Here is a 14,841-nt window from a genome sequence, read left to right on the forward strand (position 1 = left end):
AGAGAGGAGAGAGAAGAGAGAGAGAGAGAGAGAGAGAAGGAGAGAGGAGAGGAGAGAGGAGAGAGAGAGAGAGAAAAGCGGAGATTCGGGTGTTATAAGTCGAAAACCAGAAGAGACAGGGAGTGGTTTAAAATGGACGTTTTTACGCTACACCCAGTTGACCTGGTCGTTGCTGGGCAGGCGGGAGGTGTGCTGGTTCGGCCCGGACGGTACAAGCTGGTGGACATGCTGCGCGGCCAGGTCGTCTGGAACCTCCTCAACTTCAAAAAGGAGCTGCGAAACCTTGGAGTCGCGCGACCCGACCCGGTACATACACCGCCGCAGCGACACAACACGGCACACAACACCGCTTGATCACCGACCGTGATTGGATCGCACGCTGACGGCATCTCGGTGTACCTGATGAGCCTGTCCGTGCACAACGGCCGCTCCGTCGCTGGCACGCGCCGGGGAGGGCCTGCCGGAATGACGCGCCTTGGGGAAGTACTCAGAGGACAAGCCAGAGCTATGGTATCTTGAATATGTGGTCATATCACGGCCATCGGCCGAGCATTTTGGCGCTAGATACGGTCTTAAAGCGAATAAGTCGGTTATTAGCAATAACTGTGGAATGCGGTCCATACCAAAAGTCATTCACGATGGTCAATTATCAACATCTAGGTGTGCAGCCCTTCATACATGCGGGTTACTGAATTATTATGGCCTTATCGTTGATGTTAAGAGTAAAACCAGGCCAAACCAGAAATTCTGATTTTGACCAACGGTTGGGATTTGTCGTTGCCCACACCGGTGTCTTCAGTCTCAGACGTATGGGCAAATGGCGCAAATGTTCTTTACATTTGCCCCGATGGCGGCGCCTTCCCTCTGTGTCCTACTGCGGTCGGCGGTAGTCATTTCAGGGCGACGAATAGATACGTGGCACGGCGTGGGAAACGGGTTCTAGCGGAAAATTGGTTGCAGACTGGCCAGTTGAACTTCTCTGCAAACACAGACATCATTAACGAGGCACCTGTGAGTGAGCCACGATGGATGGACCTGGTTTGCGACATCTTACGAACGAATGTTGGTACAGCTGTGCGGTAGATAAACAAAAAGTGAGTGCGAAACTTCGCGGTTCAAGACGTCAGGTAGCGCGGTAACGGATGTCCCGTTCCTTAGAAAGTATATCGGCATTCGACATATCTGACGACAGCCTGGCCAGCCTCGCGCTCAGCTTAAGCTAGAGCAAGGTAAAGGGACGCAGACATGCCCGCCTGCAATAGGCCCTCAACAACGGCACAAAGCACCGCTTGCTTGCCTTGATGCACGTTCCATTCGACCAGGCATTGCCACATCTGACTTTCAAATGGCATACATGCCTTATGTGAGTACATCAGACGCATACAAAGTTAATAAAACAAGTTATTTGTCTTCATTCATCGGATGCGCCTGCCATGCCGCAGGCGTCCGTTCGCTGCTGCTCTGAGTTTCACCAGTTTTCATTGCCTTGACTTCTTGTTCGTGTGTTGGTAGATGCACTAAAAATTTCATGCTGGTAGTTCTTGGTTTCGAAACTGTATAGCAAAACATGCAATAGGCACATTGCGCTTGCCGTTTTCCTGTCTGTGTTAGCCATATTAGTATCCAAGTTGTCCATGTTAGTATCCATGTTAGCATGCAGCCGGAGGCTGCAGACTTGACTGAGCACCAAACACGAGGCACTCGCGCGTAGGAACGACGCGCTCGTGATGCACGTGGTGTTTTACTGTCATTTAGCGCTTATCGAGCCGTCGAACGCTCTGCCGCCACCCTGATATGTCCCTTAAGTGCGTGTCCGATCTCTTTTCACTTCAGATGGCCCCCCGAGGCGCCACCGTTCACGGCCAACGCCTTCCACATCGCCTCTCGGAACGCAGTCGGTAATTATTCTGCTTCTCGGCATCAATCCAGCCCCCCGTCACGGTCACGGATCCGTAAAGCGTGGCATGACATTTTTGACACGTCATATGCACGCAGTTCTGGTATACCGCGCTGCGGTTTTTAGCTGCAGTTTTCATTGACTCCGTCGGTTTGTTGCTACAGATGTCACCAGCTCTTTCCTTCCTGCCTTCTTTGACAGCACCGCAAACAACTGACATAACGCACAGAGTATCTCTGGATTGAGAGCAGCTATGTGCGCTACATGACCGCGATCGTGTTTGGTTGATGAAGCCGCGGTGTGGCATCTTTCGTGCCTGAGGAAAATGCCTTTCACCAATTCTGAAATCACTGACCCGAAGTGTGACACTTGGCTGCGGTCGGCGGTGTAAAGACCGCGTTCTTGCCCACATCTCTGTACTGACAACTCACCGAGACACAAATGCAAAGGATGTGCACGTTTCTCTCAAATTGACGCAGCTCGATGATCATCGAGAAAGCTTACCTTAACGTCCCAGCTGTGGGAGCTCCCAGCGACCGCGTGTGGAGCATTTTCGTTAGGAAATTTTCCACAGCGCGAGAAAATTGCCTGCACGACATCAGAGGCAGAGCGCACCAAATCACCGTGGCAGTCATCTGTTGCCGCGTCTTACGCCGTCCTGATCTCATTTGCCAGGCGTGCGTGAAATGAAGCTGTCTTTGCAGGCGTTCCGCTGGCGCTGCTGACGGAGCCGTACTTCTATGACAACGTACCGGAGTACGTGCAGTACGCCGTGCTGGGCGTCACCATGGCCCACGAGCTGCTGCACGGCATCGATAACGCAGGTGAGTAACGGCCGGCGATGGCGCCGTCGGCAGAGGTCGGGTCAGATTGACGGCAGAAGGTCGGCAAGATGCCGGCGCGCAGACTCCATGGCATGGTGTTGATGAAAGCAAGGTTTGCATTCTTGATAATGCAGTAAGATCAGCGTACACTATTGGGAACAACTGACGCTGCTGGTGGTATACTCTCTGTCGATTACAAATCGCTCTGTATCACCAAAAGCTAGCAAAACAAGTCCACGTTCAGAAAAGAATATCTGAACACTGCGTAGTGTCGTGAGGCTCATGCTCTCTTTAAGTACTCTCATTCCCGACAGTTTCGCCGTTCGTTGAAGGCAGCTTTCGGACCAACAGTTTATACAGCCTCTCAGAGTTCCGAAAGCAGTGATATACGGAACTGTTTCAAACGTCCAAATGACTTCGACATTGTTTCCGTCAGCGAGTTTTTCGACTCATCGCCGATTCAAACTGGACATATTCTCCTCTACGAACCCTGCCTGACTTTCCCGTAGACGAGTTCAGTGGCTGGTGAAGCCCCTCGGTAGCGTACTCAGACACACGTGCAACTGATAACTCATAGGCGGCCACGCCCGCCGAAGCACCGACCATAGTAGGCAGTTTCTGAGTTTTGTGTGCCGAAAACGCACCGAGAGAAGAGGATTCTGGCCAAGCTATCGCCGGAATTCGACGTCCGTCCGATAGCGTAAGGTGACGTCGGCGACGCACGCTCTGGTGCCGGCCGCCGGTCGGGGGTTCAGCCGGCGTCACCGGAACATGCCGGCGACGCTAGCGGATCGCCGACGTCAAAGCCTGCCTGCCGCCGGGTTGCTGTTGAGGTACACCGATGACGCCAGAGATCTACAGGAGCGTCGGAAACATTGCATCTCCACGCTAATCTACTTTTTAAATAGCTTGCTGACAAACTACAACAATGACCCTAGCGTGTATCCTAACGACACCTTGTGTTTGCCAACTTGTTTGACCAAGCAATGAGGCAACCTGGTTTATCGGTGTCAGTCACTTTGCGTGGTTGCGTGACCTTGCTAGTGTGATTACATATGTTGTGAACATTCTCCTCCATTGAAGTTATGTTTTTGCTGTAATAGGTAAAGGACATCCATCCATGCATTTTAGCATGCTTTGAGCGTGACTTGAGCGGAAACTGCTTGAAATAGTCATTACATCCCTGTCCCTCTGACTATGACGCGTACACATTATACTTTTAAGCGCAATCACTCAGGGTTAACACGCACTCGGGTGGGGGTCAAATTGACCCCCCCTCCCGAAGGTTTTTCCACCATGGTTTCCGAACGCCGCGGCGTAGCCGCGCCAAAGTTTGCCTAGCTGTAGACAATTGGGTAGCGGATCGTTTGGCATCAAAAATTGAGGTGTTCCTCGTAAGGTCACTGACCTATGGCAAATCAAAGTCAGGCCATGGTTTCAGCGAAGGCAATTTCTAGGCAATCCTTCAATCTGATGCAACAACAGAGTGTTAGACGAAGCCATACATCTCTGTGATGCTTTCTTGGGCAACGCAACAGCTGAATGAGCAAATTACATTGACCCAAGATCAGGTATGAAGGTCACACCAAGATCAAAACCAACCTAATTTGTTACCCTAGGGCTTGCTGTATGGGATAATTTCTGGTGCTCATTTCGAGTTTATTGATAGCAGGAACCGAATTATGCATCTTCCATGGACTTCTCAGAGGTCAGAATAGGCCATTGACCTAAAATGACACGGTTGAACATTTTGTTTTAGGAACATACTGCCTAGCGTAATCTTTGTCGCTTAGTCACATGCAAAACTCAAAGCAATATTGTATGATTTTGGTCACCTTGACCTTCAAAAGGCCAAACAAGGTCACTGACCTTGAATGAGAATGTGACCTTTTGCTTAGAAACGGTTATCTAGGTTCTGGGGGCACTTTGGAGACAACCTGGAACTTGACATTGCTTGATCTTTTTTGACCAGAAGGTCATAGCCTAGGAATCTGAAACTTGGACCTACGTGAGTTAACGTACAGGTCAATACACCCCGTAGATTTGGTGTTTCTAGATTTCTTAGTTCCCGAGATTTCAGGGGGTGCCAAATTGACCCCCACCCGAGTGAAGGGTATCTAGCCCGGGCGCTTGTTAAACAAGGTAATTGTATTACCTTTACAATTACCTGTGCACAATTATGCACAATTACAATTACCTGTACAACAAGCTAATTGTAATTGTGCATGGTCGATACTTAATGATACGCCAGTTAGCAGAGATTATTTTGACTTGCGGAGTTGCGTACAATGTAGGCAGTCAGTGAGCTCAGCTGTGTATCATAACACACGTCTGGATGGTCGGTTAGATACCCTGCGCTCGGCTGGGGATCAGTTTGGTCCCACTGAGATCTCAAGAACTAATAGTGCTAGAGACACAGCAGTCACAGGCTGTGTTAGGCTGTATGTGAACTCACTTAGGTCAAAGCTTGAGGTTTCTAGGTTATGACCTTCGGGTCAAATAAGGTCAAACAAGGTCAAATTTCAAATTGGTCTTCAAAGTGTCCCCAGAACCTAGATGCCTGTTGTAAGCAAAATATCACATGCTCATTTAAGGCCTGTGATGTTGTGGGACCTTTCGAAGGTCATGGTGACCAAAAGCATAGAAGGTTACTCGGAGTTTTGGATATGAATAAGCGACAAAGATTACGCTAGGCAGTATGTTCATAAAAACGAAATCTTGTCCTGAGTCATTCTAGGTCAGTGACCTGAGAAGAAGGTTATGGAAAATTCTAATACGGTGCTTGTTATCAATAAATTCGAAATGAGCACCAGAAACCACCTCATACAGCAAGTTTGAAGCAATAAAAGAGGTTGGTTTGACCTTGGCCTTACCTTCATACCTGACCTAGGTCAATGGATTTGGCCATTCAATTGTTGCATTGCCAAATAAAGTATTTAGGAGATGTATAGCTTTGCCTAACACTCCGTTGTTGCACCAGATTAAGCGATTTCCCAGAAATTGACTTCGCTGAAACCATGATCTGACTTTGACCTGCCGGAGGATACCATACAATCCACTATTCAATTGTCTACAGCTATGCAAAATGTGGCGTTGCCACGCCGTTCCGTTCAGAAACCATTCCGGAAAAACACCCGGGGGTTAATGAGACCCCCAACCGAGCGCGTGATAACGAATAGCCGTAACTCTTAGCGTCACGAAGAGTCTTCGGTCCTTTGCATGCGGCGAAGGCTCCGTGCACCACCATTGTCTTTTAACAACGGCCATGGTCTTGCCAATCTGCCACTCTGAGTGTTTAAAGTGCGTGCCGCTAGATTGCTAGTTAGAAAGCAACCAAATGCAGCTAACAATTCTCGCACGTGTCGTGCCCCGACAATGTCACACAACTGTGGCTTGTTTAAGGCCTTCCACATTCAGCGAATGCTATCAACACACCGATCCTTTGCAGGGTTTCACTTTGACGAGAGCGGCGCCGTTCGTCGTCTAACGGCCAACGAAGAGCGGATGATAGCGGACAAGTTCAGCTGTGTGCGTAACGAATACGTACAGGGCCTCTCCAGGGTGATAGAGGTGAACGACCAACCCGTCCTCCTGCAGGTGAGATCGCGCCGCCGTCAAGCTCTGAGCGAACACATCGTTTGCCAGGCTCTGTGGTGAGCTGGAGGACGGTTGCGGAACATGATAGAGGAGGTGAAATTGAGGGCGAGCCGGCCAGATTACGAGCGAGGTCACAGGGGACGAGTTAGCCACGTTACGAGCGAGGTCACAGGGGACGAGTTAGCCAGGTTACGAGCGAGGTCACAGGGGACGAGTTAGCCAGATTACGAGCGAGGTCACAGGGGGCGAGTTAGCCAGATCACGAGCGAGGCCATAGGGGGAGAATTAGCCAGATTACGAGCAAGGTCACTGGCCGAGCGGGTCCTTCCAACTTGAGCGCCCTAGCCCAGTCCGGCCAGGCCTTTATCTGTGGCATGAACTGATATTGTAACAACTGATGATGACAAAGCTGTAGAATGCTCAGCAACGCGAAGTGAAATTCTGTAAAAGTTGTGTTGCATAAATCGGCTAAACATCTTTGCACAGCCTGTTCAATCAGGCAGGTTTTCCTTACAACCGTAACTGCCATCCCAATTAGCCTGTAACCCGCCCGCGTTTGTCACGTTGCAAGGAGGCTTGATCACACTGATCAAAAGTGAGCCTGGATATAGACGGTCCGGTGTCGCTACAACACCAGATTGGTACATTCCGACGGAGCAAGAAACGGCCAGTCGAGCTGGCAGAGGCATGCGTTGATATGTGCAAACGCTTCATGAAGACGTGAAGCTCATTTTACGGTGTATGAGCGAACTATCAGTTACAGCTCAGGAGCATGCCTCCAAAGTTTTAATCGTGGGTCAGTAATTGACAAGAAATCTGTCAATGTCACCTTTAGGGAAATCAATCTCGAATGCAAGACATTATGGCCTGAAGCGAGAGAGACTGCGACACAAAGGCTACACAAGCGTACTGTCCTGTTCATTGTGACTACGATCCACCCAAAATAGTTGCGCTCTTCGGAATACGTTTTTGCTGACTGTTAAAGCCGTAAATCGCGGCAAGTGTATCATTTCCACCCAATTAAATTCCCAGACTTGGACACGCTCAGTCACGGGAACACTACACAAATTAGCAGCAAGCTGGAAAAACGACAAGCTGACGGACTGCGAGTGGGCATGGATATGGCGGCTACGGCGGAACCATAACCCCCTCGATTTGTGGCATTTAGGTTAGTACCAGGTCATGCTCTGGGGACTCTTGAGGTTGAGCGGCCGTGCCGCAGGCTGCGCTCTTCCGCCAAGTTTAGTCTGGGGAGACTTATGACAGGTGGTCTCTTCTTTTGGCGACGTTGCAGGCTGCCGCAACATGCCGTCTTTGTTGTGGGTGTACACACGTTCTTCTTTTTCGGAACTTTTTCAAGTGAATGTCACTGAGGCTGCGTTCCCTTGGACTATGGCAACAGGCAGACGTTGTCAGAGCCAAACACTCTTCCGTCTATCGCCCATCGGAGAAATCATTCTAGCCCCGAGACTTTCGACAACAGTTACCGTCAATGGGCCGCACGCTCCGCCGGTTTCAAAGGCGACTGGCTGGAACTGAAGCTGCTGGGTGAGGCTCGAGCATTTTCTGTTCTCTCCGCATTCGACTTCTTTAGCTGCGGCGTCACGGTTATCGCGGTGGAGATAAGGCTGGAGGCGGCAAACCTATTGATGCGTGTGACATCCTATACCAGGCTCTTAACTTTGCGCAGTTTTTATCACTTAGCTCGCAAAAGCAATCAGCGTGGACCCCCGTCTGGTAAACTTTCCTGGAAGGCGGACCATTGCGTATATCCATTTGCTTAGCTTTTTGTGCATCGGCCCTGACGTTTGTAATGGCCTTGTCCGTCCTGCGCCGTCGAAAGCTCATTTCTGGGGAGTTTACATCTATCATCAGTTGCTCTGCGAACCTGCCGTGGACAGTGATAAACAATGCTGTTCAAGACAGAGGCTCTTTCATCATCACCAGGAAAAGGACACATACATTTCAGTTGCTGTTCAGTAAACAAAATATGCTTCTTAATTCTTCTCCGACGAAGGCGCCGGTAAATTGCTTCGACGGATAGTTTTTTGCGCCAGATAAGCGCTTAGTCAAACGGAGCTTCTACGCTATCTCAAAAAGTTTAGAACAGTTTTTATCACGGAATACGTTCCTTAAATCGGCAATGCCTTTTTGGGCGCGATTTAATCTTTGTGCTCCGAGGAACTGCCGAACTTCGTGCTTTGGAAAGGCGTGACAAGATGCCAGCACCACCGCTTTGTGTCCGCGTTTAACGATGCGTCATTTTGGCTCCCATTGTAAGCGTGAAATATGGGTCAGTGCAGCTCTGTGTGAGATAGATTTCAGAAAGAGTTACGTGTTGTTGTGGGCCATTCAATAAATGTACTGAAGTTTCAAAGGGCTTTCATCTAGACCGAAATGAAAACGGTCCCATTGAGGTGGGCAGCCGCCTCCTTAAAGTCATGCTATGCGCTGTCCGCTAGTAACCCAAGGCTACGGAAGAGGCATAGTCCCTTTATATTTGATAGTACATCGTGAGCGACAGCGACGGAGTATTCATTAAACATCACGTGTTCACCATTGCTCTAAGATGTACATTTGCTACTTGGCATAGTGTCTAATTTATGAGCACAAAGACACAAGGCTACTGAATAGCAAGGAGGGGGCAATCGATAAACCACTTTTCGTGAAACTTAAATATCAGCACTGATGATCTGTGGAATAATGGATTAGGAAAAAGTCTTGCCCACCTACTATCTGAGAGGTTCCTTTGCACCTCCCTGGAATAGAATGTAGTCCTTCATTGGGTGTAGCCCCCATTGGCCCATCTTTTAATGGAATGATATTTCGTCCTCCAACATTAGAACATCGATGCAGACCATCTGTTCCAACGAGCGCAAAATGGCCTCAAAACTCCGATCATCACCTTTTTTCATCACAACGTGCTGTACCGATGCGGGAGCAGTACTCGACCTGTACCGCACCAAACAACGGGCACATTGTATCACCCAAAGATGAACGAGAATAAAAGCGCCCTCATATCTTCGCAGATGTTGATATGCCCATTCCTTTGTACACCAACCAGGCAGACACTTTTTGCGACCGGGCCCAAACGCACCCCCGTATGACCGAGGCCTGTGTCACGTTCTGTAATGTGCCAGTCATTAGTGACAATGCTGACCGGTGACCCCGAGATGACCTCGTCCTATCGCCAGATGGACGGCGACCTGGGCCTGATGGAGAACGGAGCCGACTTCAGCAGTCTGGCTCTCACATGGGCGGCCTACAGTAGGTGGCGCCAATACCAGGACCACGAAAGCAAGCTGCCCGGCGTCAATCTCACCGACCGGCAGATCTTTCTGCTGTCTCTCGCGCAGGTACGGGAAGTGTGAAACAGCGACCCGGGATTCTTGCCTGGTTAGTAAGCTTCGGGAGAGTAGCGTGAAGTCATTCCAGCTTTCTTGTCTGCAGAAGTGAATGTGTGCGAGCAGCTTGAAGTACGTGGAGTGTGCGGCTTTCCTCTAAAGCGTTCTTGATTAGAGGCGGAGCTACGGCCAATATCCCGCAGCACTGCGTCTCCCAGCTAGGGGTTGCGACCGGGAGAGGCTTCGAAATACAGGTCGCGCGCCGCCTCAGTCTTGGCACTTCCTGTCGCGCGCGTTATGGCCTCGGTCCTTTATTAAAGCAGATACTTGATGTGGCAAGCTTCTTGGTCTTGATTAAGCTCGGCAGCTGCAGCATTGTCTGACATGGTAACAACTCCTTGAGTCTGTGCTCTACAAGCATTCAGAGTAGATGAAAGCAGCTCTTGCCTAACCAAACAGACACGGACTAGTTACACAAATATCTGCGGTCACTGGGATTGCCTGTTGTACCCAGCGATTGCTGCAGGTTTCTTCAGTCCGTCGGGAGCCAAGTGAGTATTATATGGCCGAAACTGGGCCGATCAACCCTGGGAGGCAGTTCGAGTTTGACGTTATATCGTATCCAGGGTGAACGGGACTGGACGTAGCTTTGGGAAGTTGAGCCAAAAATTGGGATGTGCAGACCACGATGGGTAAGCGGTAGCCTCCCTCCCTTAACCAGAAACGCGATATATATATATATATATATATATATATATATATATATATATATATATATTCTGAACCTATGACATGTGGTCGGCTGTCTCCATCAGCTCTACTGCGCCAACATCGAGCCGTGGTCGTACGTCTCTACAGTGGGAGCCGGCACACACCCACCGAACCCGGAGAGGCGAGTATTGGCCAGGACCACTCGCGGCTAACCATACGACTCCCACCCGGGACCGGCACCGGCGGGCGGCTCCCACGTCAACAATGCCCCGGCCATCCACAATATTTTCACTCCCGAACTTAGTCTTCGCCGCTGAATAGACGTGCGGGAGCGGAGGTTATTAAATGTCCACTCAAGTTCCTGAATTCACTACCAAGCCCGGCCCAGCTCCGCACTCTCCAATTACCAGCCAGCGGCTGTCCACAGGCGATTGTACATGCTGTCAGCTGCCAAGTGCAATCTCCCTGAACAGTCATTCAGTTGCCAATGGATCGCGCCTAGTGTGGCAACCGCGCGCTTGCCGTTGGTGTTCGTTCTTTCGCTGCTTTGCCGATTGCGTAATCGTTCCATAAGTCGTCTCGATTGACGAGTGCTTGGCTTGACCATCTCTCCAATACAGAGCTCTGCTTTCTGCTCTCTCGTCTGTCCGTGTTTAGGTGGCAGACATTTTCCCCGAGTTAAGGACACTCCCGTTGACTGTCTCCTCGGTCCTGACGCTGCCCCGTCGCCTCTCTTCGTCAGGGTGAACGGTATGGTGAGGCAGACGCCGGCGTTCGGCGCCGCCTTCGGCTGTCCGGCCGGCAGCCCGATGAACCCCTTCACCCGGTGTGACCCGGTCTGGTGAGGCGGTGACGCCGGTCTCTCCTCCCTTGTCCTCACGCCTGGCTCCCGCCGGGCACGTCTCGCGAGCCGGAGATTTTCTTCGACGCTGTCTCGCGACGGAGCACCCCAGAGCCCACCGCCACACCTCGTGCCGAGGCGCCGCGCGTGCCGGCTGGTCGCGGTTCGTTCGGCCGGCGCCGAAGCCCCTGTCGATGTGGCGCCGGGGGCGGACACCGGTTGCGCTGGCGTGCCGCCCCTCAATGCTGTCCGGCCGGAGTCCGCTGCACGTCCCACGTCGAGGCGTCGGTGTATGGACAGCGTCAGAAGGGACAACGTCTGGCCGGGCAGCGTCGTAAGGGGCAGTGCCGCACCGGACAGAGCGGGCCGGACAGCGCGGGACCGGGCAGCGTCGGACCGGACAGCGCTGGACTGGACAGCGCCGGACCGGACAGCGCTGGACCGGACAGCGTCGGACCAAACAGCGCTGGACCGGACAGCGCTGGGCCGGACGGCGGTTCGCGACCAGCGGGCCGTTCTGATCCCAGCTGCGCGCGTGCACATCAGGCAGGGCTTACCCGACGACAGCTGCCGAATAGTGGCTGCGGGGAAGTAATTACTGGGCATCGGAGCATGATGGTGACCGTACCGCGTTTATCGGGCAGGACATGTATCGCGATGGTTACCGACAACGGCGCACCGAGCACGGGAATTGATCACCAGATGATTGGTGAGCTATGTGGTGCTTTGTATTGTCGCCGAGTATATATTTCATGTTAAATTTGCGACGCGTTTGGTTGGGTCGACGTGGAAAATGTCAGTCAGATTGGCAGCCAAAACTGGCACATTTTATTACGGTTGCTGCTTGTGCCACTTTTCTTTTTATGGTCACGTTTTGTCCACCGAGAGATATAATACAAGCGCATCATTGTGATGTTTACGGCATGCGTGTGAACTTGACTTAGATGGAATTTAGCTTATGCCACAGAGGTGTTTGTACATGACATCACAGATGCGTCAATACCAGTGACGAGATTCCTTGATTCGGACTTCAGACTACCAACTGATTAACAGCTTAGGTAAACAGAAAGATGCAGTGGGACCGAATGAGCAAATGAATTAATTTGACCAGATGTGATCTTAGGTCTTAATCTTATGATACAAAGTGATAGGTAATATTATGTACAAGCAACGCGTATTGCCCCGAAAATCATGCGTGAAGCATAAACATCACGAAGTCATCGCTCGGAACCATTGTCCACAATTCATGTTTAAAATCCTAATGTTCGGATAAAGAACTTCTGAACTGTTGTCTTGACAACTAAGACCACTGCCTGAGCGGTTGCTGTTCTGATATATTTACATCCATGCTAGTATCCCATCAATCCTATCAGGACCTAAGGAAGGCCTAAAGGAAACGGCCAAATCGATTTTTGCAAACTTTTCCTTTCAGTACGGTAGAGTTAACGTTAAATCTTCTCCAAAGTGAGGAAAATGTTACTGCTGCTTCATCCTGTCGGTACACCCATAAACGCTGTCCCTCAAATATCGAAGGGCGCGGTCTCTGCATGTACTGTATGAAAATGATATGCCATTTGAAGGCAGTAATTTGTGCGCTCGTGGCATTGCCGCGGCGATATTCAGAAACATTCGCGGCGCATTCTCAACTTGTGCTGTACACACGTGGACGACATGGCTTGTAGGTGCGCCGGTATCCCAGCCATACTCTGCCGAGGGCTTCATGCGATTCCCAGCGCAACACCAGCGGGCATATCGCAGGCAGCAGCAGTGTCTGCAGCGCTGTACCGCATTCGGAGAGACGGCTGGCGCGGTTAGAGGCGGAATTAGACACACCGAGCGCAGCAAATTGAGCTTGCACTTATAGTCATAATGTATCATATTTCATCACACTTGATTTTCATTGTGTTTTACAACCATGCCATCTGCGCTGTGGAAATATGCTGAACAACTGGACAGCCTGGTCACATCCGCAGCGCCTTCGGCGCGCGTACCGATCAGAGACATGTCATCTGGACAGCCTGGTCACGTCCGCAGCGCCGTCGGCGCGCGTACCGATCAGAGACATGTCATCTGAACAGCCTGGTCACGTCCGCAGCGCCGTTGGCGCGCGTACCGATCAGAGACATGTCAACTGAACGGCCTGGTCATGTCCGCAGCGCCGTTGGCGCGCGTATCGATCAGAGACATGTCAACTGGACAGCCTGGTCACGTCCGCAGCGCCGTCGGCGCGCGTACCGATCAGAGACATGTCAGCTGGACAGCCTGGTCACGTCCGCAGCGTCGTCGGCGCGCGTACCGATCAGAGACATGTCAGCTGGACAGCCTGGTCACGTCCGCAGCGCCGTCGGCGCGCGTACCGATCAGAGACATGTCAACAGCACGAGAGGATCAGGCGAACTCGAAAGGACGACGAGGGGACGTCATCAAGGTCTCTAACAGAGGCGGAGCAAGACCAGCCAAACGCTAGAGCAGTGCCGCTGCTGAGCTATTACCATTTCGATCCGCACGTGCCGGCCGCCGTTATCAGACATGCATTTGCTCTTCGCTGGGACGCCGAGGGAGTGCGCTTGAATCTCATTACGCATCAATGTGGCTATGCTAAGCACGACGTGCTCTTGTAGAGAGCTCTAAAAATATGCTGTTTATTTCTGTGCTTATGCCTTTCCATAAATATTGTTGTGACCCTCTGAGTCATACTGCACTGAGCTGGTTTCCAGCTGCAAATACCTGCCAGTTACCACACTTACCACAAATTTTGATAGCGCGGTAAGTCAAACCGTTTACATTTTTAGCTTATGGAAGACGGTCCGACTCCATCTGTCTTCTCCAAAAACCGTGTTTCAGCTAAAAAGCAATGTTTACCGCAGGTCACAATGCGATGCAGTTTAATGCTGTCATTCTGTACTCGATCTCATGACGACTCTGGACGCTGAAGAAGCACGTTACTCAGGTAGAACAGGCAATTCTGAGCCCTACCCTCCAAAACTACACGCGGGCTTTCGTCATCAGATTTGTCTGCTTCTTAGGCTCCCTGGCTCGGAATTGCCTACAAGGCTAAATGTTACATTGTTTTTCGAGTCACACTTGGAACGCCAAACCCAGACGTCATTTGAGGTCTTTTGATGCATATGCGCGAATAGGAAATGCATAATCAAAAAGTAAACTTACTGGGAGGGACTTCTAATATATCCATACAGTCGTGTCTTTTTGAACCGTAAGCAAGGCACAAGAGAGCGCATGTTCACTAAAGTTGAGGCGAATTCCGCCAAGAACCACATAGATATGCTCGTTGGAACCGATCTCCCATTTAAATTTCAAAGTGTGTCACCTCAAAGCGCTACAAGTGCCAAACAATTCCCGAAGCAAGACGTTCAGATGTGTCACGGCGCGGTGGACTGGACGTAACTAGATAGGGACCTCATGACACTCACGATACAGTGTTAATATGATTCTTCGTGTGCATGGACAAATCCGGAAACTACCACATTTCGCGATGAGTTAATCTAAATGCAATTGATTTTTTTCGTTTTATAGTCTTAAAGTTGCAATCTATCCATAACAGCTTTTCGTTTGATTTCATTATGTTCTCGGAGTCAGCCTCCAGCTTTCAAATAAAACATAACTGAA

General features: G+C 50.7%; 1 protein-coding gene across 1 annotated transcript in view; it reads left to right on the top strand.

Moving 5' to 3' along the window:
* The window catches only part of LOC119107449 (uncharacterized), a 159,012-nt gene extending 146,574 nt beyond the window's left edge, over nucleotides 1–12,438 (top strand). The window contains exons 20-27 of the mRNA XM_037230896.1: nucleotides 181–243; nucleotides 290–306; nucleotides 1,834–1,898; nucleotides 2,602–2,721; nucleotides 6,170–6,318; nucleotides 9,513–9,674; nucleotides 10,478–10,554; nucleotides 11,116–12,438. Of these exons, the coding sequence (XP_037086791.1) occupies nucleotides 181–243; nucleotides 290–306; nucleotides 1,834–1,898; nucleotides 2,602–2,721; nucleotides 6,170–6,318; nucleotides 9,513–9,674; nucleotides 10,478–10,554; nucleotides 11,116–11,218 (756 nt within the window). The 3' untranslated portion in view covers nucleotides 11,219–12,438. The remainder of the gene's footprint in view (nucleotides 1–180; nucleotides 244–289; nucleotides 307–1,833; nucleotides 1,899–2,601; nucleotides 2,722–6,169; nucleotides 6,319–9,512; nucleotides 9,675–10,477; nucleotides 10,555–11,115) is intronic.
* The last annotated feature ends 2,403 nt before the right edge of the window (nucleotides 12,439–14,841 follow it).

This window comes from Pollicipes pollicipes, unplaced genomic scaffold, assembly GCF_011947565.3.
Source record: "Pollicipes pollicipes isolate AB1234 unplaced genomic scaffold, Ppol_2.1 Scaffold_2555;HRSCAF=2994_pilon_pilon_pilon, whole genome shotgun sequence".
Taxonomy (NCBI): domain Eukaryota; kingdom Metazoa; phylum Arthropoda; class Thecostraca; order Pollicipedomorpha; family Pollicipedidae; genus Pollicipes; species Pollicipes pollicipes.